The sequence below is a fragment of the Tachysurus vachellii genome, chromosome 23 (assembly GCF_030014155.1).
Source record: "Tachysurus vachellii isolate PV-2020 chromosome 23, HZAU_Pvac_v1, whole genome shotgun sequence".
Classification (NCBI taxonomy): domain Eukaryota; kingdom Metazoa; phylum Chordata; class Actinopteri; order Siluriformes; family Bagridae; genus Tachysurus; species Tachysurus vachellii.
The window spans coordinates 12,572,905-12,597,306 of record NC_083482.1 but is presented as its reverse complement, the minus strand read 5'-3'; the positions used below and the strand labels follow the sequence as shown (position 1 = coordinate 12,597,306).

At 39.7% G+C, this 24,402-nt stretch overlaps 1 protein-coding gene across 1 annotated transcript in view; it reads left to right on the top strand.

Moving 5' to 3' along the window:
- The first annotated feature begins 3,360 nt into the window (after positions 1-3,360).
- nfatc3a (nuclear factor of activated T cells 3a) overlaps positions 3,361-24,402 on the top strand; it is a 71,220-nt gene continuing 50,178 nt past the window's right edge. The window contains exons 1-2 of the mRNA XM_060858936.1: positions 3,361-3,847; positions 22,591-23,749. Coding sequence (XP_060714919.1) covers positions 3,754-3,847; positions 22,591-23,749 — 1,253 coding nt within the window. The 5' untranslated portion in view covers positions 3,361-3,753. The remainder of the gene's footprint in view (positions 3,848-22,590; positions 23,750-24,402) is intronic.

Genomic DNA, 24,402 nt, shown 5'->3' with positions numbered 1-24,402 from the left:
GTGTGCGAGCGTGCGTGCGTGCGTGCGTGTGTGTGTGTGTGTGTGTTCAAGTGAGTGGGCAACTTTCCAACAAGATGCGGTATGATGAAATATGCTGTGATGACATACTGTATCTCTTTAAACGAAACATTATGACATTATTACAAAAGCTATGCACTAAGAACAACCGAACAACTCATATGCAATGATGCAAACGATAAGGACATTATAAAGCTGTTTAAAACCCCATTTGAATGTTGTTTGCTTAGCAATAAGAATGATCATTCCAGACAGGATTCTGCATAAATAAATGAATAACTAACTGTAACCTCAGATCTGTCTAAGAAGTAACTCCAGAGCAGAAATGATGTCCATCTGCCTCTTAGCAATTTCTAACAACCCACACACTGCTATTAAAGGTTTTAATGTTCAATTTGTTAGTTTGTGAGCATGTCTCAGGAAATTAATACCACAGGAAATGTGATATTGATGTTTTCGCATGCATATGTGAACTTTTGCGTTTTTACGCCCACATGCGTCAAACAAAAACATTCTCCGTGTCTGTAAATTCCCTGACGCGCGGTTGTGATAAGAAAGCGCCAGGTTTGCACGTTTTAGTCTGGTTTTAACAGTAAAGAAAGTGCTGATACACCTTGCGTTGTGTTTTTCCCACTCTGGTACTATTCCCATGGTGAAATATTCACTATCGTTGCTTTGGGTTAACTGTGAAGCGTCATTACGCACAAACACTCATATAGTAAATTATTCCTCTGGATGTCATCATGCACAGTTCTGAATTTGCATTGACTTCCACGTAACGTCAGTTAAAATGAGTACATGTCCTCCTTCTTATGTCATAGGTCACAACTGCTAGTACTATTTTTTTTCAAGATTTATTTTTAAATAACCAGAAAATTCAAGAAACATTTATTTATTTTGTAGTCACACAGAAATGATTAGAAATATTCACACAACAAACATGGAAATGATATACTAAATATTCTTTACTTTTTCTTTTTATTATGCTACAAATTAGCCAAAAATATTTTATTCATTAATAAGCTGAACATCATTATTTGTCTCAGTTTACAATTTCGCTGAACGTAACAGATCAAGTTAGCTTCTGTTATCACTTATGTTACAGCAACTCTAAACAGTCGTTCCTTCACCAGACTCTCTTCTTACTGAAAGAAAAAACAACCGTATCATTTTAGAATCATAAGAAACTGTCCTGTGACAGTACACTTGCTTCATACTTGCTCTGACACTGGAGACTCCTTCCATAAATATCAAAATACATAAAGAAACCTTATCCACACCATTTCAACCATTATTTTTTAATTTCTTTTTTTTAATAAAAAAACAATTTTTTTTATCGGTTGATTATTAAATTTTGATTATGTCCAGTATTTATCATACATCTCTGTAAATGAATTGTTACCATAGAAACAATAATATATTGAAGGAAGCATACTATAATTATCTGTGTATATATTACAAATGATATATGATATGAACCTGTGATTTGAATTACAGACTGCAATAATGTCAGAGACACTGTCATAGAAAATTAATTAACAATCATAATATAAAAATCAATACTGCTGTGACCTTATAGAACTTATAATTATCATAGAATTACTATGATTTCTACTTGATTATTATTATTATTATTTGATAAATGCTAAAAAAATAAATCAGAAATATTCCCTCTAGCCTAACAAACCGAAGAAAAGCTGTGTTATAGCTGTTAAAAAAAATTCTTATCAGTAACTGCATTATAAATTCATGCTGCAGGTTTCAACCATCATGCAGCGATTCCTATCAATAAATTAGTTATCTGGCTGATATAATTGAATTTGAATAGGTGTATAAGTGTGTGGGTGGCTTTTTTTTGCACAGTGTGGAATGAAACCAAGGTCTTTATAACTGCTGCAGAATACAGCTGTCTGTGCTGGTCTTACCAGATTCAGGTAGGTGTGAGATTTTATTCTCAGAACTTAAAAAGTACAGAGTGTTTACTCCAGATCTTCAGTTGTATAAATGTAACAAAGTTAGTAGAAAGATTATCTTTGACTGATGCTCAATCATGAATGCATTAAACTCCCAGGACTCATCAGCAGGTGGTGTTGGTATCAGTGTAGTTATTGAATATGATAGAGAAGTATTTCTGTCTTATGATGTATGATGAATAAGTGACTCTGGAAAGATAGCAGGAACCATTTAGAGATAAACGGTGGTGCATGATAATAATCTAGCAATATAATTTGAGCAAGAGGACAGATGAAGAAGTTGTTCAGCTGAAAAAAAAAAAGAAAAAAGCAATACGGGACAGAACATTTAATCAGCATATAAAAGTTAAACTATACATTTTTAAACTTATGTAAAGTGGCCATAGATAAAAAAAATTCCAGAATTCATGTAACCAAACTTTCTTTTCCTTCTCACTGGGTTTGGAACAAATTTTACACCTTTATTAACATTTTACTTAATGCATGTGGTATACCTTTAATATTTTCAGAGTAATTGTATGTAAATACTTAATAAGATACAAAATATGTCAATTTAATGGTTCCTATGGCAGTAAAAGTAAAGCATGGAAACATTTTTTCTGATAGTTTACATTTCACAACCTACTCAGTTAATGATTATTTATAAAGGTCAAAAGTTTCATATTAAAATAATCTAATCTATAGCTTATATTTAACTCTTCTAATCTCACCTTTAATAGTGACACTGTCACTAAAGTTTATTAGTTTACTAACCACATTTAATATCAGAGAGCAGAGTACATGTAGCCTGTCCTGCATTATTGTTTACAAAAATGGTGCAAAGCTGAAAGCTGTCTGAAAGCTGTCTGAAAGCTGTTAGATTATAAATGGTATAAAAACCTGTACCCAGAGACTCAGATTTAATACTGAGCTTGGGTTAATGTCTGTAAGGAGTTGTGCATGTTCTCTTCTTATTATTAATAATAATAATAATAATAATAATAATAATAATAATAATAATAATAATAATAATAATAATAATAATAATAGTAAAAATAGGAATAATAATAATAATAATAATAATAATAATAATAATAATAATAATAATAATGTTGTGTTTAACAGTCTGCATCAAAGTGTGCTGTTCATATGTATTTGTCTGCTCTTTTATACAGTGACACCATTTACTTTACATCTTCTATAGTCTTTTCATCTTTTATATAGTCACCATTACAGTGGCTGTCAAGAGAGAAGTGAACTTCAGTACCCATGAGCTCCTTGCGCGAGCACGACGTGTGTGCGTATGCGTGTGAACGTGCGAGCGCGTGTGCGCCCTCGCCTCTGTTGTATGCCGACTTTGTTGACGTCACTGCTGGAACTGCCCTGTCACGCGCTGTTAGTAAAAGTTGGGATAGAGTGAGACGCGGAGCGCGCGCGAGAAAGAGAGAGAGAGAGAGAGAGAGAGAGAGAGAGAGAGAGAGAGAGAGAGAGAGAGAGATTACAGTCTATAGCGCTCATTGCAAAGTTGTTTAGAAGAACAGCTGAACTCTGCATGAACATTCAACCTTGGATACAGACAGAAAGAGAAAGACAGAGAGAGAGCGAGAGAGAAGGAGAGAAAGAGAGAGAGAGAGCGCGCGCGCGCTTTCGAAAAACTTGACACTCGGTGTGTTTCCAAAATTCAGAAAGTTGAGCTGTTTTATTCTGTACTTCAGTAAATGTTGTGACAGTAAGGAGTGAGCCGGCGTGGATCGACGGGAGAGAAGCCGAGCTGTCAAAGCCGATGAGTAGTGCAGACTGCAGCGGGAATGAGGAGCTGGACTTCAGGCTGATCTTCGGTGAAGACGGTCAGCACCAGCCGCCGCCAGGCCCAGCAGGTTAGTACTGCACTTTCTCCCTCTACTTAACACACACACCTCCTTTTATCAGCTTTTATTTTATTCAAATGTATTTTATAGTGGTTCAGCTTTCCTCCAAAACACTGCTCTCACTGCTGAACCGGCGTGCGCTCCGGTTTGCCAGGGTTTTACGCGCGCACTAGTGAAGTGTTTGTGGGTTAATAGCGTTGTTATAAGACTCTTGGCTGTGTGTGTGTGTGTGTGTGTGTGTGTGTGTGTGTGTGTGTGTGTGTGTGTGTGTGTGTCTGGATAGCGTTACCATAAACCACACACTGACATATTAAATAATATGTCACGTCTTCAACATTGACACAGTGTTTAGATCAGTTGTGTCAGATCCACACAACTTGGCTAAAAGTTAACTGGACTTTTAAAGAGTTACTCTGCCAGCCAGGAAAGTGAACATTAAATCTACATGTTTAGTGACACGTGAGTTTTAGCTGGCACATAAAACACACAGTAGTAAATTATTCCTGTTCATTTAGTTTCACAGTTCATTTGGTGACAGATGTGTGATCCTGCACCTCATTGCATATTTGTTGCTGTGTTTATTTAATATACGTAAGCTCGTTTTTTTGTTCATGTTGTGAGCAGTAAATGCTCGAAATATTCTCTAAATATTCTGATGATCAGTGTGAGAATGTTACAGTAATGTTACTTTTCTCTGATTTGTTAGTTTGTTTGTTTAATGGCACAATTTTTGTTTATCTATTTTCTCTGAAGTTTTACATATTAGAATTCACCTTTAACTAGCAAATGATTAGTTGATCGACTGTAGATGATATTTCTAACAGCACACGCTGAAGTTAGTTTATTTCACCACAGCAATCTGATTTTTTTTAAAAAGTATTAAAGAACATACTTTTTTATCCATTTCTACTGTAGTTACAGTTTATGTTTTGGAGTCTCTGGGAAACAATTTATCATCACTTACGTTACAGGCGCTATAAACCTTCGTTGTACAGTGGTGCCTTTCTCTGTCTTCTTATTTTCATTTTGAAAAAAGTATTTATTTCTAAAATAAATCCAAAAAGAATTTGTTTCTATGTTTGTTTAGAAGTAGTTACTTTTTTTTTATGAGGATGTTCCAGAGGAAATGAATCTTACAGCATGTCCGTCGTTCATTCATTCAAAATATCACACTATCCTGGATATTATTTATTAGTAAATAAACAGTGAAATAGTTTCGATATATTATGAGATAATAATGTGTGTGTGTGTTTTTTTTAAATAATGTAAATAGTAAATTAATAAATACATTATTTGACAAGGAGAATATTATAAGTGAAAGTTGTTGGAGCTTGGGAGACGAGACCGGATTAAAGTATTTATTTAATGACCTTGTATCTATACGGATCATCCCAGCACTGAAACATTATAAAGCATAAAGGAAGTTCTGCAGGGCGTTTCCCTTCTCCTTCCAGCCTTTAATTGTATGTGGCATTAAATCACATGCAATATCAATATGCAGTATGCAAATCGGACTAAATAAACCAGATAAAGTGTGACATTGCAGTCCAGTTTGAGGCCAGTGCGTATTTCTGCAAACGTTATACTTATCCGTAAGTTTGTAATAACAGCTTTGAGGGAAATTCATCTCAGATAAATGTGTTTATTACCGTTATGGATTAGCCTTATTTATATTGTGTATGCACGTGAACATGTTACATGAGTAAATTTGTGTACTTTGTTTGTTTGTTGTCTTGAATTTGTGATATAATTAAATAGCATTTGTAAAATCCAACACAAATGTCTGTGAGTCCTCACATATGTGTCGAGAAGGAAACAAGTGTCTACAGTCAACCTGCCATGCTTTGGGTGCGTATGTGTGTGTCTGTGTGTGGGTGGACATGTCTGAATGTGTTTTGTATTTTTATTGTACTATTGAAGCCTGAGTGTAAACGCTCGTCTTGTATGCAAAGCATACTTTATGGATCGGCCAGCGTGCTGCAGCATGATGTAGATGATGGTTGGTCTTGATCGTGTGTAATTGCTAAAAAGTTTGTCACTAGCGAAGATACTAACGTGAAGTCGATCAGATGTGAGGATCATTCAGCTGTCATGGAGGAATACTCGCTTATGGTGTGATTAATACAAGGCAGAAAACAAGAATTTATAATATTTATCTGTAAAAAGAAAAACATTTCTTATACATTAATGAATTCTGGTTTATTTCATGCACAAACTGTGATTCATCATGAAGTTAAAAAAACACTGCAACTGATGCTTTTTAATTTCCGCTTGATCACCGTTACATACTTTCCTGCAGACTTTAAGGGCCTTGTGAGTTTTTGTCTTAAGTTTGCGGTGTTGAAATGAAATTCTGGAGAGTCTTTTACTGTTTAATAATAATAATAACAGTAATAATAATAAGTGGGATAATATGTCAGAAAAAAACAGTTTGGACCAAATCCTGCAAACTAAAGTAACAGCAGTGTGGAGGTTCTATTCAGATAAGCACACACACATGCACATACACACACATTTTTAGTGTAGCGCTGAATGACACGACATGACAGTACTGTTGAACGAGCCAGTCAGCACTCAGACCTGGGAAGTGTGTCTCATCCTTGTTGAAGCAGTTTTAGCTCCGGCTATAGTTTATATTTTTCCCCACAATGTGAACTCACGCCATGTTTATGTCCTACGTGAGATATGTGTGGCATTTACCTCATGTAGTGGATAATTACATGCTGCTACTTTCATACCGCTTGTGGTTAAGGTTGGAATTTATTTATTGCAAAGCAGATTAAGCACTCCTGTCTGTCAGCCACTGTGGAGGTGTTGAAAGGTCAACGTCAACATATGGGAGACAAAAACAAATGCACCGTATATATTTACCATGAAAGATACACTGCAGGATGTTCATACAGACTCGTATCAGGAATTGCATAGACTCTGTGTCGTTATTATATTGACTTAATTAAAAGCATTGCTTAAAAATATCAGTGTCATTATTAAACGTTTGTTTGAATATTTTTTGTGAAGTTATAAGACATTACATAAAAAAAGTTAGACATTTTTTTAGTGTGTTAAAGACTACACAAAGCACTTGAGTAGTAGCAAGTAGCATGCTAAATAGTGATGGCAACTAAAGTGTGGAATCATATGTGGTTTGGGACGTAGCCCCAGGATGCTTAGCACACTTTTTATTTATATTGTGAGCACCATGGTTAGCTAGACATTAGCTGGTCTTTTAGCTACCATCTGTTCTCTCGGTTTTCTCTCTCTCTCTCTCTCTCTCTCTCTCTCTCTCTCTCTCTCTCTCTCTCTCTCTCTCTCTCTCTGTCATTCTCTTATACTCTCTCAGCTGCAGTGCCTTTGCTTCCACCGATACCGCAGCATAACAGCGTTCGTTTTATGCTATCATAAGCAACACGTCGTCACGTAACTTGATGCTGAGTTCAAGGCAAAGATGCAACTTGTATTTGCAGTAGTCTTCTCAACTACCAGTTCTTTCCTCATACATGTAGTGACATCCGATCAACATGGCCTGAGTCTTACTTCGTTACTTTTAAATTAGTTTATACCCATATTGTCTTTAGAGCTTTTAACGGATAATACAGAGATAGTACTTACTTAAAACTGACTGTACAGTAATAATCTTTTATTCGAGGAGGTGAGCATCAACATTAGAGTTATCACTAATGTTTGCTGACTAGCTTGTTGCTAGCACTACTTGCTATCACTAGTAGGTACTCGCTACTTGCTGTTTACTTGCTCGTCAGTCTATAATATTACATGAATGACATGACGTTTGCTATATGGTAGAACAGCACCATTAGGCACTTAATAGTGGGATTAAAATAACTTTTTATGAACTTTAAGTCCCTCTTTTGTGGTGCCATTTTTTTCTACCTCACACGTTGAACATCCTGAAGTGGGAAATTCCATTATTACAGCTTAAAAATATCCTCTGACACCTCAAAAGGCACCTCAAGCTCTTGTTGGAGGGAGAAATGTTTCACAGCATGCATTGTGCACCATACTGACATCTGTAAAGGGCTTTCCCTGAGGCTAAGTTAAACACAGCGACCTGGCTAACTGGAGCTAGTTTGGTTAAACATATTAAAAATAACAAAACAATAATGTCTCACTTTTTCCAATGTGTGTTCTTTCTTTCTTTCTTTCTTTCTTTATATATATATATATATATATATATATATATATATATATATATATATATATATATATATATATATATATATATATATATTAGCTAAACTGTATTGTTTGATCTCCAGCTTGTTAAAACATATGGAATAAACAGGATAGTGTTAGCATGCTAACTAAACTCACACCAGAGGATAAAAATGAGTAAAAAGGTTCGAATAACTTGCTCTCATCGGCTGACTTTAGTTCTCCAGATCAACAACTTCATACCTGGGCAAAGAAACAAACTCCACAGTGAGGACAAATTATCTGTCAGTTATCATTCGCTAACTTCCTACAGAGTTTGAGAACAATTAGTTGAAGTTAAGGCTCATTCTGACTTCTTTTTTTTAAGCAAAATTATACGGAAGTTTTACGAAAACATTTCAATGATAATGGCTGGGGAAAATTTATAACCGTATATCAGTAGATTTTAGTTTTAAGTAAGTGACATGGGTTAGTCAGATCAGAAAGTAAATCAGAACTCAGAAATCAGAAAGTAAAGATTCATTTATATCACAGTATGATATAATATGTTCATATGTAAAAGTCCTAATTTCAGAAGATATTGAGCAAATCTCATTTTATTTCTTTAAATGTGGATATATTCATCTTGAGTTTTGCAATAAAACCTGATTTGTCCACAGACTTCCAGTCACTGCAAACTTGAGTGTAAATTACTTGTGTATGAAAAAACAGTGAATAGTCAAGTGACGTTAGTGGAAGTGGGTTGTTCCCTGAACTGCATGCCGCTGCAGCTTGTTAAAAAAAACTTCTCCTCTGTGTATACGGAGGGATTGACTGCTTGATGTGGTGGTTATATTACAATTCTTAGCAAAAATGATGTTGGTGTTTGTGTGTGTGTGTGTGTGTGTGTGTGTGTGTGTGTGTGTGTGTGTGTGTGTGTGTGTGTAAGCATACAGTAGGTTTTTCACCATACAGTAAGAAATGATCTACCTTTCTGTGTTGCAGCAATAACATGGCCTTGAGTTCGGCAGCTTGTCTTTCATGTGTTGAGGTGGCATTAGTTGGGTCACTGTGAACTTTTAGATATGGTGTATGTGTGTGTATGTGTGTGTATCTGGCTGTTTGCCCAGGCATGCCATGTGGTCCTCAGATGGCAGTGGAATTTAGGGGGAGGGACAGACGTACTACCGTTTCTCTCCCACTGAGACAGGAACAGGAAAGGTAGTCTATCTCTCTCTAATTTTCTTCCATCTCCAGACTCTCTCTCTCTCTCTCTCTCTCTCTCTCTCTCTCTCTCTCTCACTCTCTCACCCTCTCTCTTCCCCTCTCTCTCTCTCTCTCTCTCTCTCTCTCTCGTCTCTCTCCCTCTCTCTCACCCTCTCCCTCTCTCTCTCTCTCTCTCTCTCTCTCTCTCTCTCTCTCTCTCTCTCTCTCTCTCTCTCTCCCTCTCCCTCTCTCTCTCTCTCTCTCTCTCTCTCTCTGTCTCTTTTTCTCTTTCTCTGTCCCTCCTCACCTCCCAGGACCCATATCTGGCAGTTAAGTTTCTGTCATTACATTGTCAATTCGTGCTTTAGCCCAATTTATTTTCAGGATGTGAGAATTCGAATTTAGCAATTCAAACTACCAACAAGTTACGCAGTTACGCAGCCTTTGCACTTAACCGAGTTTGCTGCATGCATAATCAAGCTCAGTGATTACCATAACGAACGGTCGCTGTTTCAAAGATTAGTTTTTTTCTCACGCTCTGACTTATCGACGCTTATAAGTCACTCATTACTTTAAAACGTGGCTGCTGGTGGGTTTACACACGTCTTAGGTTGGAACGAGTCATAGTTTAACAGCAGGCAGGAGACCGAGAGGTGCACAGAGACGAGAGTAGAGAGAGGAGTCTTGTGAGGGGTAAATGGGGGAGTGCCGGTGAACACTGAGACTGTTTGGAGCACTCGTGTCTGGCCTGCTGTCTCAGTCGTGGGAAAGACTGAAATTACATCGCTCACAAGGCCGGTTATTTTCAGCCGTGGCTGAAAGCGACAGAGGGCACACACTCGACTCCTTTAGCTCCTCTGAAGCAGGACTCCCCTGTGAGCTCACCGTGCCCGCAGAGCTGAGTGAGAATGCTGTGTGCCACGTCCCCAGGTGAGTTTGCGAGCGTGTCTGTGTGTCTTTTACAAAGAAACGTCAGACAGAAATCCTGCCTCGTTTAATTCAAAACTTTTTTGAATATTAATAACACGTCTTGTTTATCGTGTATGGATATGATACGAAGCCAGTGCTGTGTGTTCAGGAGACAACAGCATCGTTAAACGGCGGACCTGATGGATAATGAAGCCTGCTTCTCAGCTGTTAGTGACTCAGGCATTGTTTAGGCAGCGATAAACAGAGAGACAAGCATATGCTGACTCACTAAAGACCCTGACTCGACTCGGCTAATATTTAATCCAAATGTGTGAACCAGCATCACATCATGATTCTCTCTAACATGGAGAATATATGGAGGGAATGCGATAGACTGTTCAGTCCCAGAAACTCACTGAACCTTACAGTTTGTATCCTCTCTGTGTGTGTGTGTGTGTGTGTGTGTGTGTGTGTGTGTGTGTGTGTACATATTCATATCTGCATGCCAGTGTTTGTGTTATGAGATGGACTTGATTAGCAAAATCACCACTATGATAAGTCCATTAATAAACTTTAGCATTCAGTAGGACAGTGTAGTAGGACGAGACCTCAACACCATTATCCTAGTCACGTAGTGTTCTTTTATTAAGTTTGTGTACCCTGATTTTTTTCTTTACCCCACCTCAGGGACAGTGTATAAAGATGGAACGGATGAGAATTTGTGCGCCGATGACTGGACCATGGCGAGTGTGAGCGGGAGTCGTTTGTTTCCCGGGGCGAGGCACGAGCAGATATGCGTGGCATTTGTCTAGTTTAAATTTAGCGTAACCGAAGCCAGCACTGGCTGCTCTGCATCATCTTGCCTGCACCGTTACCGGCATTGAACTCTCGCATTTAAAACTCGGCGATCGGGAGCGCATGAACATGTGAGGACAGACAAGAAAACCTCTCCTGCTTAGTCGTAACACTGCGCTGTCTGAACCATAAAAGGATGTAATTAATCTGATATTATATTTAGTATGGCCGATATAAACAGGCTAATAGAATTTAATTAGAGATACAATTGGATTTTCAGTATCTGTATCTGAGATTTTTTGTTGCTGACAAATATTAAGATAAATTATTTAGAACTTTTATGAAATGAAGTGAGAAAAAAGGAAGAAAAATCCACAGGTTGGTAAGAAAGATGAGGCACAGGGTTTGATTTGTTTCTAGTCCAGATTATAGATACGGTGAAAGCCGTACAAATGAGACAAAAGAACAGAAAGCAGAACTTTTAATATGATTGAAAGGAGGAAAAATGGCATGAAACCAGTAGAGCATTATAGGCTTGAAAAGATAGAAATCAAGAAAGTAGCAGCGTATCTGTCTTAAAGTGTGTGTGTGTGTGAGAGAGAGAGAGAAAGAGAGAGAGAGAGCCCATAACAGTTTTAATATCATCAATATAATACATATCTGAACTGTAAAAGTTTAATTTTCGAGTACGATTCCGATCTAAAATCACTACTGTCACTGATAATATTGTCTACATGGATATCAGTACAAAGTTTAGCAAAAATACACACTGATTTTTTTTTTAAATCAAAGAATTTGTTATTAATATTAATTTTCAAAGAAGCTCTTTAATGAGTCCTAATTTTATAATGCTGCTTTCCTGTTCTGATATACACCAAGCTAGACTTATGGATTTACGCTGATTTATTACACATTAATTACACAAAATAACTGAATGTTTAAACCTACCTCCACCGAACAGCTCATTCTATCACCCCGACCGTTTCACCCAGCCTGAACGTGTTGCCCCGTTATCATTAACATTAACGATAATACAATTTTCTCAGACATGAACACATAAAGTCCGGTAAGTTAGCATACTTTGCTTGCATACGACCCCAAAGTAAAAAATAAATTTCCCTTCTAAAACCCCCCTCCTGCACAGTTAAGTGATTCATTGATTAGCTCACCGTGCTGAATTGGTTAAAAACTCATTTGTAGCCTTAATTATAATTTAATTGCTTGTTGTGTGAGTGATGCACGTTTCTCCCCTGCAGTGAAGTGAGCTCAAATAAAAGGTTCTGCTCCTATCATAGGGAACGTATTACTCACATTAAGCACAGAGACAGATGATCATTGCAAAAAAAAAGATGGAAATACTTAGATATAAAAAAGTACTGGACAATAAGTTGTTATTATTAGTACTCACAAATAATAAGGAGCAAGAAATGGAAAAGATGACAGAGCATTGCACATGGGTTCATAGTTTGTTGTCTCTTCTTCAGATTGATTTAAAAAGCAAACCTGTTTACAGATCTATCATATTCAGTTCCTAATGTATTTCTTTTTTGTTTGTTTGTTAGATTAGTTTTTAGTTCAGGTTATTTATTGATGCTGAACTAAATGGAAACGTGGTTATAAGTCCTTTATTCATTATTTATTATCGTCAGTCTTGACGTCATCCTTAAGAACATGTACAAACGCTGAAATCGGTTCACTAGGAACGCGTTAGAATTATCGGTAATGCATCTGCCGCTGTGTTTATTGATATGTCCGATCTGCCTCGGCGCTGGTCACCGCCTCGTATCCGTCGCTTTCTCAGTGTCTTACAAACCCTTACAAAATGTATCTTCTGTAACATTGTGTTATTATGAGTGTGTAATTAGGTAGAGGTAGGAGCGAATGTCTGAGATGTGTGTGTGAGTGTGTGTGAGTGTGTGAGTGCATGAGTGGTCCCTTCTTATTCGCCCATGACCTTTTTTATCTGAGTCACACTAAAGGTAATACATAATTTAGGGGTAGACATATATAAGAGGGATTTTCCCTTAGCAACGATGATGATCATGTATGTGTGTTTGTGTGTGTGTGTGTGTGTGTGTGTGTGTGTAGTGTGTGTAGGTCATTCTATTCTTTTGTTCATACAACTGAAATCCATTCAATTAATTATGTGACTTCTGGCAGCACCAGAGCTCATTTAGAGGTTTCACAGCAACAGGGGTGAATACTTTTGCAAACATCATCGGTTTTAACTGTACAAAGTGTAGATATGGTCAAGGGGCGAATGCTCCAAGATTCTTGATGATTTCAATGTTTTTAATGTTAGCATCAGATGTTCCTAGTCATTTGGAGATGAAGCTTATTATTATGTTGCTTGTGTAGTGTGATCTTCATCGTCATGTGGACTTTTCTGTGCACCATTTTTAATGAGTACAACAATGAATGTAACATTTGTGGCGAGATTTCTTAGAGCATATATAGGCTGGTCATGAAGGATCTTTACGGTTGAGCATCTTATCTCGTAACCTTTTTCTTAGGACCGGTGCGTGGTTTTAGGCTGTAACTGATCTATTTATGCTGAAGCCCAAGTTTCTCAACAAGCTCCTCCTCCTACAGAAATGAAGGTCTGTGGAGTTTTAGTAAATTTGCCACTTCTTATGATATTAGATAGTTCTTGGCCATGTTGAGTTAAGAAAGTAGTAATAGTTAATAACAGTAAAACAGTAACTGCTTTGCTTTACATTACACCATGTCTCTATGGCTCTCCATAGGGAATAACTGTATCTGTGTCAGACACGGTTCAGAACGGAGAAACATGAAGCACCAGCTCGCTCTGCCAGCTGAGCTTTGTTGATCCTGTAACGTTATCAAAGTGTGGGACGCCTTAATCAGAGAGCTTTATTTAGAAGGCAAACATACGTTCGTGTTGGCTTAGACCGCCGTCGGGCAGCGCGGCAGACGTCCGCCACTTGTCAGTGATGTAACTGACCTCAGGTCGGGGAAATAGGCTGCGTTTGAAAGCCAGTGATTAAATGTTTCAGGGCTTTTGCTGGTGTTTATGTGGATTTTAACACACCAGAGGAAAGTTTTGGGAATTCTAATCTAGACTGTTGTAATCCAGAGGAAAACGAATGACCTTTATTTAAACTACACTAAGTTTCTCACTGTGTATATCACTCACGCTTAGTAAATTTCTTGTACACACACACACACACACACACACACACACACGCATGCACTCACGCACTCACACGCAGGCTGTAGTTGAGAGCTGTCGTGTGGAGGGGCCTGCAGGTGTGTGTGTCTGTGTGTGTTTGTGTATGTGCTTGTTCAAAGCCTATGCTAGCGACTGTATGTTTATAAGTAAAGGCACTCTGCCAGCAGTTCTTAGAAACAGGAGTGTAATAAAAGCTTTTTCGCCAAGCTACTGCATGCTCAGTGATGACGCATTTCTCCTGTTGTGTGTTTTTACATCAAAACCTTCTAAATGTAGGTTACATTTTTAGTACATCAAACTGAACAAGCGAAAACTGTTGGACTGTTTTAGTGCAAAGAGAGAAGCCTGCTGTTAATGAGACAGCGCTGCTTCACAACGGGAACCCTGGCTTAGGTTACACCTGTCCCCACAGAACAAAAGTGTGCGTGCACACACAAACACACACACACAAACACACACACACATGCACGCACACTCGCTCGCAGAAGCCAGGATGTTGTGTAAGTATTGTAGTTCAGGAATTGACCTTGAGAGGAAGTTAGGTTTGCACTTCAGAGCCTAAACACTGTTTGTGTGTATGTGTGTGTGTGTGTGTGTGTGTGTGTGCGTGTGTGTGTATGTGCATATTTAACCATATGTTTTAAGGTTTATTTCTAATTAATTTCTAAAGCATTTTAAACATTACTGATGCCAAAAATATTGTGAGAGTAAGTCTTGAAATTGTAGGTTTGTGTTTTTGTGTGTGTGTGTGTGTGTGTGTGTGTGTGTGTGTGTGTGTGTGTGTTCATCTGTATGTGTTTACTGTGATGAACTGTTCCTTTGATAGTGAGTATTACTGTGCTGTCTGCTTCATCCACTAATGAGCATCCCTGGGTGACGTCACATGCGTACACACACACACACACACACACACACACACACACACACACACAAACACACACACAGGTGCAGAGTAGATCCAGAGAGGGAACAGTGTCCTGCATTTACCCCACCCGGCACAGCATCTCTTGGCTGCGTCATATCTCTGAGCGGCCTGTGTGTGGTGCGGTGAGCTGCAGCGATTTCCTGCCGTTATTAGCTTAGGAACAGCAAAGCCGCTTAGGAGTCCTTATTTAACCAGATCACGCTAATAAACAACTGCTCTAAGCAGGGACACCTCAACACATTCCTATAAAATCCGCTGTCCTCCTAGTCATTCTCACTGTGATATACGGTGAGATGATATTAAGATGGTGGCTTGTATCTGTATTTATATTGTTACCCTGTTTATTACGAAGCCACGCCCCTTTTTCGTGTTGCATGTGGTAAAATTAAAGGAATTCACCACTATACTTAAGATACTTTATCTTACTAGTTAACTGTTGAAGTAGTTTGCTATATGTTTTTCATTTTACTTTTATGTTTAAGAACTTGTTCAGAATCTTAGATGTACGTTTTAAGTTGAATTTATTTTCAGTAGTAGCTCAGAGGTTAAGATAGATAGAAGAAGCCTTTATTTTGTCACATATACATTAAAGCACAGTGAAATTCTTTCTTTCGGACCTCCTAACTTTGGAGGTTGGGGTCAGAGCGCAGGGTCAACCATGATACAGCTCCCCTGGAGCAGAAAGGGTTAAGGGCCTTAGTCAAGGGTCTAACAGTGGTAGCTTGGCAGAGCTGGGGCTTGAACCTCAAACCTCCGATCAACAACCCGTGGCCTTAACCACTTGAGCCACCACTGTCCCTGATTGTACTACTGATTGGACTACTGATTGGTAGGTCATGAGTTTAAATCCCCCCTCTGCCACTTTTGGGTACTTAACCCTCACCAGCTCTGTTGTATAAATGTAAGTCATTTTGGCAAATGCCATAAATGTAAATATTTATTTCAAAAATCACTAAAAGTAAGATTGATGACGTCATCGGAGTGTCTCCCCACCCACCCTCCAGAATGGTTTCTGTGTAAGTCGTGATTCAGCCTATAACTTTTGTGACATTTCAGTCTTAACATCTATGCACACTTATATCGAGTCATACCCACTCAAGGATAACGCTCTCTCATAGAGCTGAAACCTTTCAACAGGCTTGCATATGTTTAGCAGCTTAGAGCCCTCACTTCTGGCTTCTGATACTCAAGACAGACATATTTATTGATGTATTTATTAATAAATTAATTATTAATCCCAGAAGGAAATTCTGAATTTTTATTTCATTACTTATTTTTATCTTTCTTCACTCATTGCGGCACTGTTTTGTTTATTGTACGCTCTGTTATACACTTTCCTGGCCACAAGATTCAGAATGTTTGCAATCTCATGCAGTCTATCTTCTATCAGGACCACTACTTCTAAGTAGGATATAGTAACCGGTTTTAAAGATCAGCACTCACAACTTTATCAATGTGGCACTCTCATGGGGTTTGCCACCAGCCTCAGAGGAAAAATATGTGGTTGGTCAGTGGCGGTCAGTCAAACAGCCTCTGCCTTCCTTTTGGCCATGTTTAGCGGTGAAATTTATTAAACTCTGTAGTAAATGCTAAATGTTGGGCTTGTAACCCTGCCCTTTTTTTGGTATGGTTTCCGAATTGCTCACCGTGGTCCTCATTTGTTTAATGTGACCTCATATTAATTAGTGTAGATATTCTGTATGTGTAAAATGGCTAAGCTTAGCAAGTTACAGTACACTTTGCCCATTTTTCCACAGCCAAACGTGTGAGATTATCTAAAACATAGAGCAGACTGGAGTTGCCTTCACTGGTGGTGAATAAACTATATAGCCAAAAGTTTGTACCTGAACAATTGCACCTATATGTGCTTGTTGAACGTCCCACTATTGATGTAGTCCCCATTTTCCTGATATAATAACTATAAATAACCACTCTTCTAGGAAGGCATTCCACTAGACGTTAGAGTGTGGCTGTGGGGATTTCTGCCCTTTCAGCCTCAAGAGTATTAGTGAGGTCAGGCACTGATGTTGGATGAGGTGGTCTAGGGTGCCACGGTGGCTTAGTGGTTAGCACGTTTGCCTCACACCTCCAGGGTTGGGGGTTCGATTCCCGCCTCCGCCTTGTGTGTGTGGAGTTTGCATGTTCTCTCCGTGCCTCGGGGGTTTCCTCCGGGTACTCCGGTTTCCTCCCCTGGTCTAAAGACATGCAAGGTAGGTAATTTTCCATCTCTGGAAAATTGTCCGTAGTGAATGAGTGTGTGTGTGTGTGTGTGTGCCCTGCGATGGGTTGGCACTCCGTCCAGGTTGTATCCTGCCTTGATGCCCGATGATGCCTGAGATAGGCACAGGCTCCCCGTGACCCGAGATAGTTCGGATAAGCAGTAGAAAATGAGTGAGTGAGTGAGAAGTCATTTTTCTGGGAGATTTAAAAAGCACAATTACAAGTTTACCACACAGTCACTCCCCTGATTCTCAGTGTAGTTTTTCCCCTTGCTGCAGTCCTGCCATGATTTTTTTAGTGTAGCCCGTGTTTCTTTATTGTGCTCCCTAATTTTTCACTTTAGCCCCTGATTGTGAGGTTTTATTTCCATTGGTGTGGTCATCACCTATTCATTGCAGCCATGAGTTTCTTCTTGGCTTGTGTTTTCTTCCTTCCTTGAGATTTCACTGTGGCCCCTGGTCGTATTGTTTCGGCTCCCTTGTTGTGGATGTCTCCAGCTTATTGCTGTTTTTGCTTAGTCAGCGTGGCCACTGTTTTGTCGATCTCCCCCCACTGTTTTTCTTCCACATCTCCAGGGGCAGGTGGTCATATCCTGGCCTGAACAGGGTGCTTTCCCACTTGGCCTCAAGACGATGTTGTAAGCAGATATCAGGTATCTGTCCCTGACCTCACTGCATTCAAGTGTTTATGTGTTTATGTGTGAGTGTGTTTGGGCAGAGCATGGGGGCATGGGGGCAGTTAGAGTAGAGCTTGAAATTTCAAACATGACCTGACTATAGCACAAGAACTTTCTGTTGAAGCCTGGCCACAACGTTGGGTTTTGAATCCTAACCCGACTACGCTCTAATCGAATCATGGATCCTCTGTGATTATTAAACAACATTAAATAGCATGTTAAAGGTACTTGACTGTATGATTTCAAGACTTTTACCATTAGAAGTAGCGTAGCTAACAAACGGCTGTTAGCAAGCTACGATAGCGTAATGTCACTATCATTATAGAGGTGACAATAAATGCTTTGGGAAAATACTAATAGGAATTTTAAATCTTGCGTTTATAAACTTCATTTGTCATTTCCAAGCTTGAGTCTAATTAAATGGCATTTCATTGAGGCATTGAGTTTGATTAAATGCCATTGACTTGTCTTTTATTTTGCTTATTTCAGTCCCATGTCTCTTCAGCTTGTCCATTCTGGTATCTGTCCATCGTTTCATTCATCCTCTTATGTGTGTTAGCATAAAGGCAAACAGTGGTGGCTCAGTGAATTGGTGCTACATAAAGAAATGAAGTGTGAATTGTGTGTAACAGAAGGCCAGCATTGTGCGTGTTGAGTAAACTTGGAGCTGGGATGAAAGATTTGTTGTTCTTCGGGAGGCAGAACCGCAATGTGATGTTTGCCTTCTTCACTGAACTCCTAAGCGAATGTGAAGGTTATTGGAAGACGTCCCAGAGAGATGGATAGAGATTGAGTGAGAGAGAGAGAGAGAGAGAGAGAGAGAGAGAGAGTGAGAGAGAGAGAGAGTGAGAGAAAGAGAGAGAGAAAGAGAGAGAGAGAGAGAGAGAGAGAGGAGTTTCTTTGATTTGTGGTTCATATGTTAACTTTGAATGGATTTTTTTTTTTTTTTTGGCTGCGTTTTCCAATAAAATTCAAACCACATTTGTATCTGATTTCAAATCCTTTTAAATGTAACTAGGATAAAACAGTTAAATTAAATTTGATGTTTTGTTGTTTTGTTTTGTTTTTCTTTTCACATTACTCAGTGTACACTCCAGCCTCATTACTCTAATAAACATAGTGCATATAAGAGGCAGTCCAACTGTGATACAAACAACAAACCACATATTGTCGAAATCCATGTACAGAATAGAGCATATCTATTAATCTGATCTCTTTGTAAATAAATCTGATCAGCTGTAATGACATCAGATCCATATCGATCAGATATATATGTAAATACAAGGTAATATTTCTTTAAATCTTTCATTCATTCATCTTCTACCGCTTATCCGAACTGCCTCGGGTCACGGGGACCCTGTGCCTATCTCAGGCATCATCGGGCATCAAGGCAGGATACACCCTGGACGGAGTGCCAAACCATCACAGGGCACATACACACTCATTCATTCACTCACGCAATCATACACTACGGACAATTTTCCAGAGATGCCAATCAACCTACCATGCATGTCTTTGGACTTTGGAGGAAACCGGAGTACCCGGAGGAAACCCCTGAGGCACGGGGAGAACATGCAAACTCCACACACACACACAAGGCGGAGGTGGGAATCGAACCCCGACCCTGGAGGTGTGAGGCGAACGTGCTAACCACTAAACCACCGTGCCCCCCTTCTTTAAATCTATCATGTCCAATCTATCTGTACAGATATTCTGGTTTATCTATAAAAAAAAAAGGTTTATTTGTAAATAAATCAGATCTATCTAAATCAGATTTGTATGTAGATAAATCAGATCCTGTCTGTAAACACATCACATTTATCTTTAAAGATATTCAGGTTTATCTATAAATAAATCAGACCATATGTAAATAAATCATATAACCTATAAATAAATCAGTCTGTAAATAATTCTCACGTCTGTCAGGTCTGAATGTCAATATATCAGCTCCATCTATCTGTCAGATGTATTTTGACCCTCCATGCAAAATCAGATTATTTTGACCCTCCATGTAAACTCAGTAATTCGGAGACCTCTATGCACCGAGTGTTCTTCCTGGGTCAGAGGGCACAGTGGTGTGTGACTTTCTGTCCCTCCGTTCCACTAAGCTCTGTTGTCATGGATACGGATGTCTTGTGACATGTGGGTCATGTGGGGATGCTATAAATAAATCCATTACGAGAGAACGGGAGAGAGAGAGAGAGAGAGAGAGAGAGAGAGACTGTTCCATATTTATCAGACTTCTCAGAGTATGAGTGCTGGTCAAAAGGATTATCACGTGTTGCCTGCTTTTATGTGTTTAAATAGACAACGTCGGTGTCGGCTATTGCTTGCATGCTTGTGATTTGTGATTTGAAAGTAACAGAGAATGACATGGTCATGATTCTTAAAGTATAATCAAATTTATGTAGCTAAATGTTAAGGGATAGCGCAGGGCTAGTGTAAGTATGCGAGCTATCTTGGTCTATTTAGTCACTGGAAATCACCAATGGCTTCTAATATAGTGTGGGAGTGTGTGTGTGTGTGTGTGTGTGTTTGTGTGTGTTTGTGTTTGTGTGTGTCTTGGCTGGGACAAAATCCTTCACAAAAATCATGTGGGAACATTTTTGGTCCTCACTTTTTTTTGTTTGTTTATTTGCTTGTTTGGGGCTTAAACAGCTTAAAGGTTTCTGTGTTTTGATATATGTGTAGGCATAGTGTTAACTAGCTGTATAGATAAGTATGTCAGTGAAAGGCCCTCACAAGGATAGTAAGACGTGTGTGTGTGTGTGTGTGTGTGTGTGTGTATGTGTCACAGTGCTCTTTAACTGATGTTATAAATAGAGCCGGTTACCATGTAGTGGTGACAGACTGAATCATGTGCCTGTGTCTGAATGTATTTCCCAACTTGATGGGTGGGGAGGTGTGTGTGTGTTTGTGTGTGTGTGTGTATTTGAGTAAGTGGGTATGCTTCCTGATTTTAGGCATGCTGACATTCCAATTCTAAATATGAACTTATGTGGCGCAGTTTGCCTCCAATGCTTTCCTATGTTCCGGTAAAGTTCTTTACGCTTTTCCTCTGTGAATTTATCGAGTTGTCCAGTACAGAATTTATTTTTCTCTCCCTCTCGCTGGTGTAGAGAGATGAGTTTGTATGCCACATGTACCTTCTTACCTTCTTGTTGACCCTGGCCAAGGGTTGTGGTCTGGACAGATTCCCTGGTGGCTTGTTTGTAGACAACCAAACTCTTCTCTGTACAAGGACAATGTAAAAGCACTCCAATAAAGGAGAGAGATGGAGAGAGAGAGAGAGAGAGAGAGAGAGAGGGAGTGAGAGAGAGGGGGGAGGAAAAGATCTGCTTGGTTGTGTGCTTTAATCTGTCTTATCAGTCTCCTGGGACTCCTGCCTTGAACAATAGGGACACACGGCATATTAGCCACACTCACTACAGGAACGACGACATGATTTGCTGCCTGGATCAACAGCGAACATCTTAAGAAAACAAAGAACGCGTAGTCACCATGTATGGAGAGACTACTTCCAACTCACTTCACTGTTCTTGCTAACATCTACAGCTAATAGCTGTAAATACCTTTTCTGTATCCTGTCTACCTGTGGAATGAACTTCCTGAGCAGTGTTTTGCTCGGCCATGTGCTCTGCTGACGTGTCGCTGTCGGCCGGTTAGGCTGTGATTGCTGTCAGCAGCATGCTTCAGTAACGTGGGAGAGCCAGCAGCACTAGACCTGTTCTATCATGACTTTATATTCTCTAACTAACCAGTAGATCAGGTCACAGTAGGTTTATTCGCTGCTTTCAATCACTGCTTCCCCACCTAATGATTAGTGTGTGCGGTACAATTGTGTCAGGACTATTTTACGCCTCGATGTTTTAATGATCTTGATGAATCCGGCCCATTAGCTTCAGGCCATCTGTGTTAGAATGTGTGACCTTTTCACTAGACCTTGTTTTTCTTCTCGACAATGCATTTGCTTAATCGTATTGATCTATTATATTTATTTAATACCTTGTCAACTTTTTGGTGCATAAAGACAAGCCTTGCTTAATCAACAGTCTTCACTCTGTGCTTGGATGATGTCTGTCTGTTTAGTTCAAGCTTTTAATCCTGGTTAGGGGAGAGGTGTATTCAGAGACTAGCCATGAACTATATATATATATATATATATTATTAGATAGATATTATGGATATTTTTTTCAAATATCCAGTTATTTATCTCCATTATCTTGAACATTGCCTCTGTTGATGAAAGCAAATCACTGATTATGCACATGAAATTTCTGAAATTGCTTGTGTTTGCTACCTGCAGCCTAACATATCATCTGTATTTCTGTTGTTTTGTTATATACAACAACTGCTATGCAGATCAAAAACCTACATTTTTTATTTTTTTCATGTATTCTACCATGTTAATGGAAGGGTTTAGTCATGCGTATCTGCTTTGTGTCTTATGTGACGATCATTCTGTTATTTCATATACCCTGAAATAAGACCAGAGCATCAGTTTCATACAGCTTCTTTCTGGAAATTCTTTCTGCTGCATATTGGACATCATAAGATGCAGACATTAGATGTTAGATTAGTAGACTGTTTGTAATTATCCACCATCAGCATTGTAAAGATGATCGTCCAACATATCAGCGGTTTCTTCCTCTTCTAACTCTCCGGCCTCTCTTTTTCAGATCTGGAGCCGGATGACACCACATCGTTCTACATTCTGAACGTGGGTCAGCCTCCAACAGTGGCGAACCAGACCTTAGGTGTCCAGAGGCATGGAGTCCAGCCTCACTCCCATCTCATCTCTACGTCTCCTACGTTGCAGCCTCTTCACAAGCCCTTTGAGCACAGCTATGAGTCCCCAGACTCTAAATACCCTCCCAGTGGAGGTGGAGGAGGTGCATGTAGGCCTCTCAAGGCCTTTGAATGCCCAAGCATCCAGATCACCTCTATCTCCCCAAGCTGCCAGCAAGAGCTCGATGGGAATGAGGCTGACCTTCGCTCCAAAGGTGTGGATGGGGACTTCCACGAGCGGCCGCTGTCCCGGGACCACCTGTATTTGCCCTTGGATCATTCATACCGCGACTCATCACTGAGCCCAAGTCCTTGCAGCAGCTTGTCATCACGTAGCTGGTTCTCAGATGCGTCATCATGCGAGTCCATCTCGCATGTGTACGACGACGTGGATTCAGAGCTGAATGAAGCAGCAGCACGTTTTACACTTGGATCTCCTCTGGCTTCGCCACAGGGTGCCCCATTGGAGGAGCAATGGCAACAACAGCACCATCACCACCACCATCCTGGTTACACCCCATCACTCTCCCACCCACACACCCACTCTCTCTCTCCACGTCAGTCACCAGGTCACTCACCACGTACCAGTGTGACTGACGAGAACTGGCTCAGCCCACGGCCACCTTCACGTCCAACCTCACGGCCTACATCGCCTTGCGGCAAGAGGCGCCACTCCAGTGCCGATATCTGCTATTCGGGTTCACCGCATCACTCCCCAACACCAACCCCAGGCCCCTCCCCCAGGGGCAGCGTCACTGAGGACACCTGGATCGGCAGTCCTATAGATATGCCATCCTTCCAGTGCTGCACCCCAGACCCTGACATCCCGTCCAAAACCAGGAAGACATCACAGGACTGTACAGCTAGCTTACAGACAACGAAAACCGATCTCAGTCTGGACAATTCAGGAAATATCTCACCGCTTCGTGATTCGCCAGCGGATGAATCCATGCACGGACTGAAAAAAGATGGAGCTGGCGAGCAATTCCTTTCGGTTCCTTCTCATTTCACCTGGAACAAACCCAAACCAGGACACACACCTATTTTCAGGTAAAAGAAACCCTACAGACACCCAGGACACATTCTGGATAGCTGTTTTTCACATGTATGCAGGGTAAAAAATTGAGTTGCTTTGACTAATCAAGTCTGATGTCTGCGGAGAGGACAAAAATACTCCGCAATGTGATGTTCTGCTGTGACTTGCTCTGGGAATAGTATAATTGTAAATCAGTAGTTCGCAGCTGTTGTATTGAGACGGTGTCATAGGGTGTCGGAATCGTTGTGTCTGCAAGAAAACAGACTGTTTCAACTCTGGACTTTTTTGTGTTCTGATTTTGTGAAGAGAACGCACAACCGAGTAGGTGGCAAGCTAACTTTAGTGCACGCATGGATACCTTTTATCGTCTTAAACATCGTAGTTTTAACATTTAAGTTTTGTTATGTAGATCAAATCAGTTAAAGAGCAGAGAACAGTGTGTGTGAAAGGAAGTGTGAAAAACATGTCACTTACGAACACAGTAAAATGGAAAGGAAAACTGTATTCACTTTAATTATTCCATTAGATGACTCATTTTGTAGGATTCTTTGAGTCTTTACTGTTTTTTTGTGCTTGAGAAACCGAGAGCATCAAAACTCGAGCAGTAAAATCCCATTTCACTAAAAATATTGGTTCGTTTATGACCATTTTAAACTGCATTTGCATT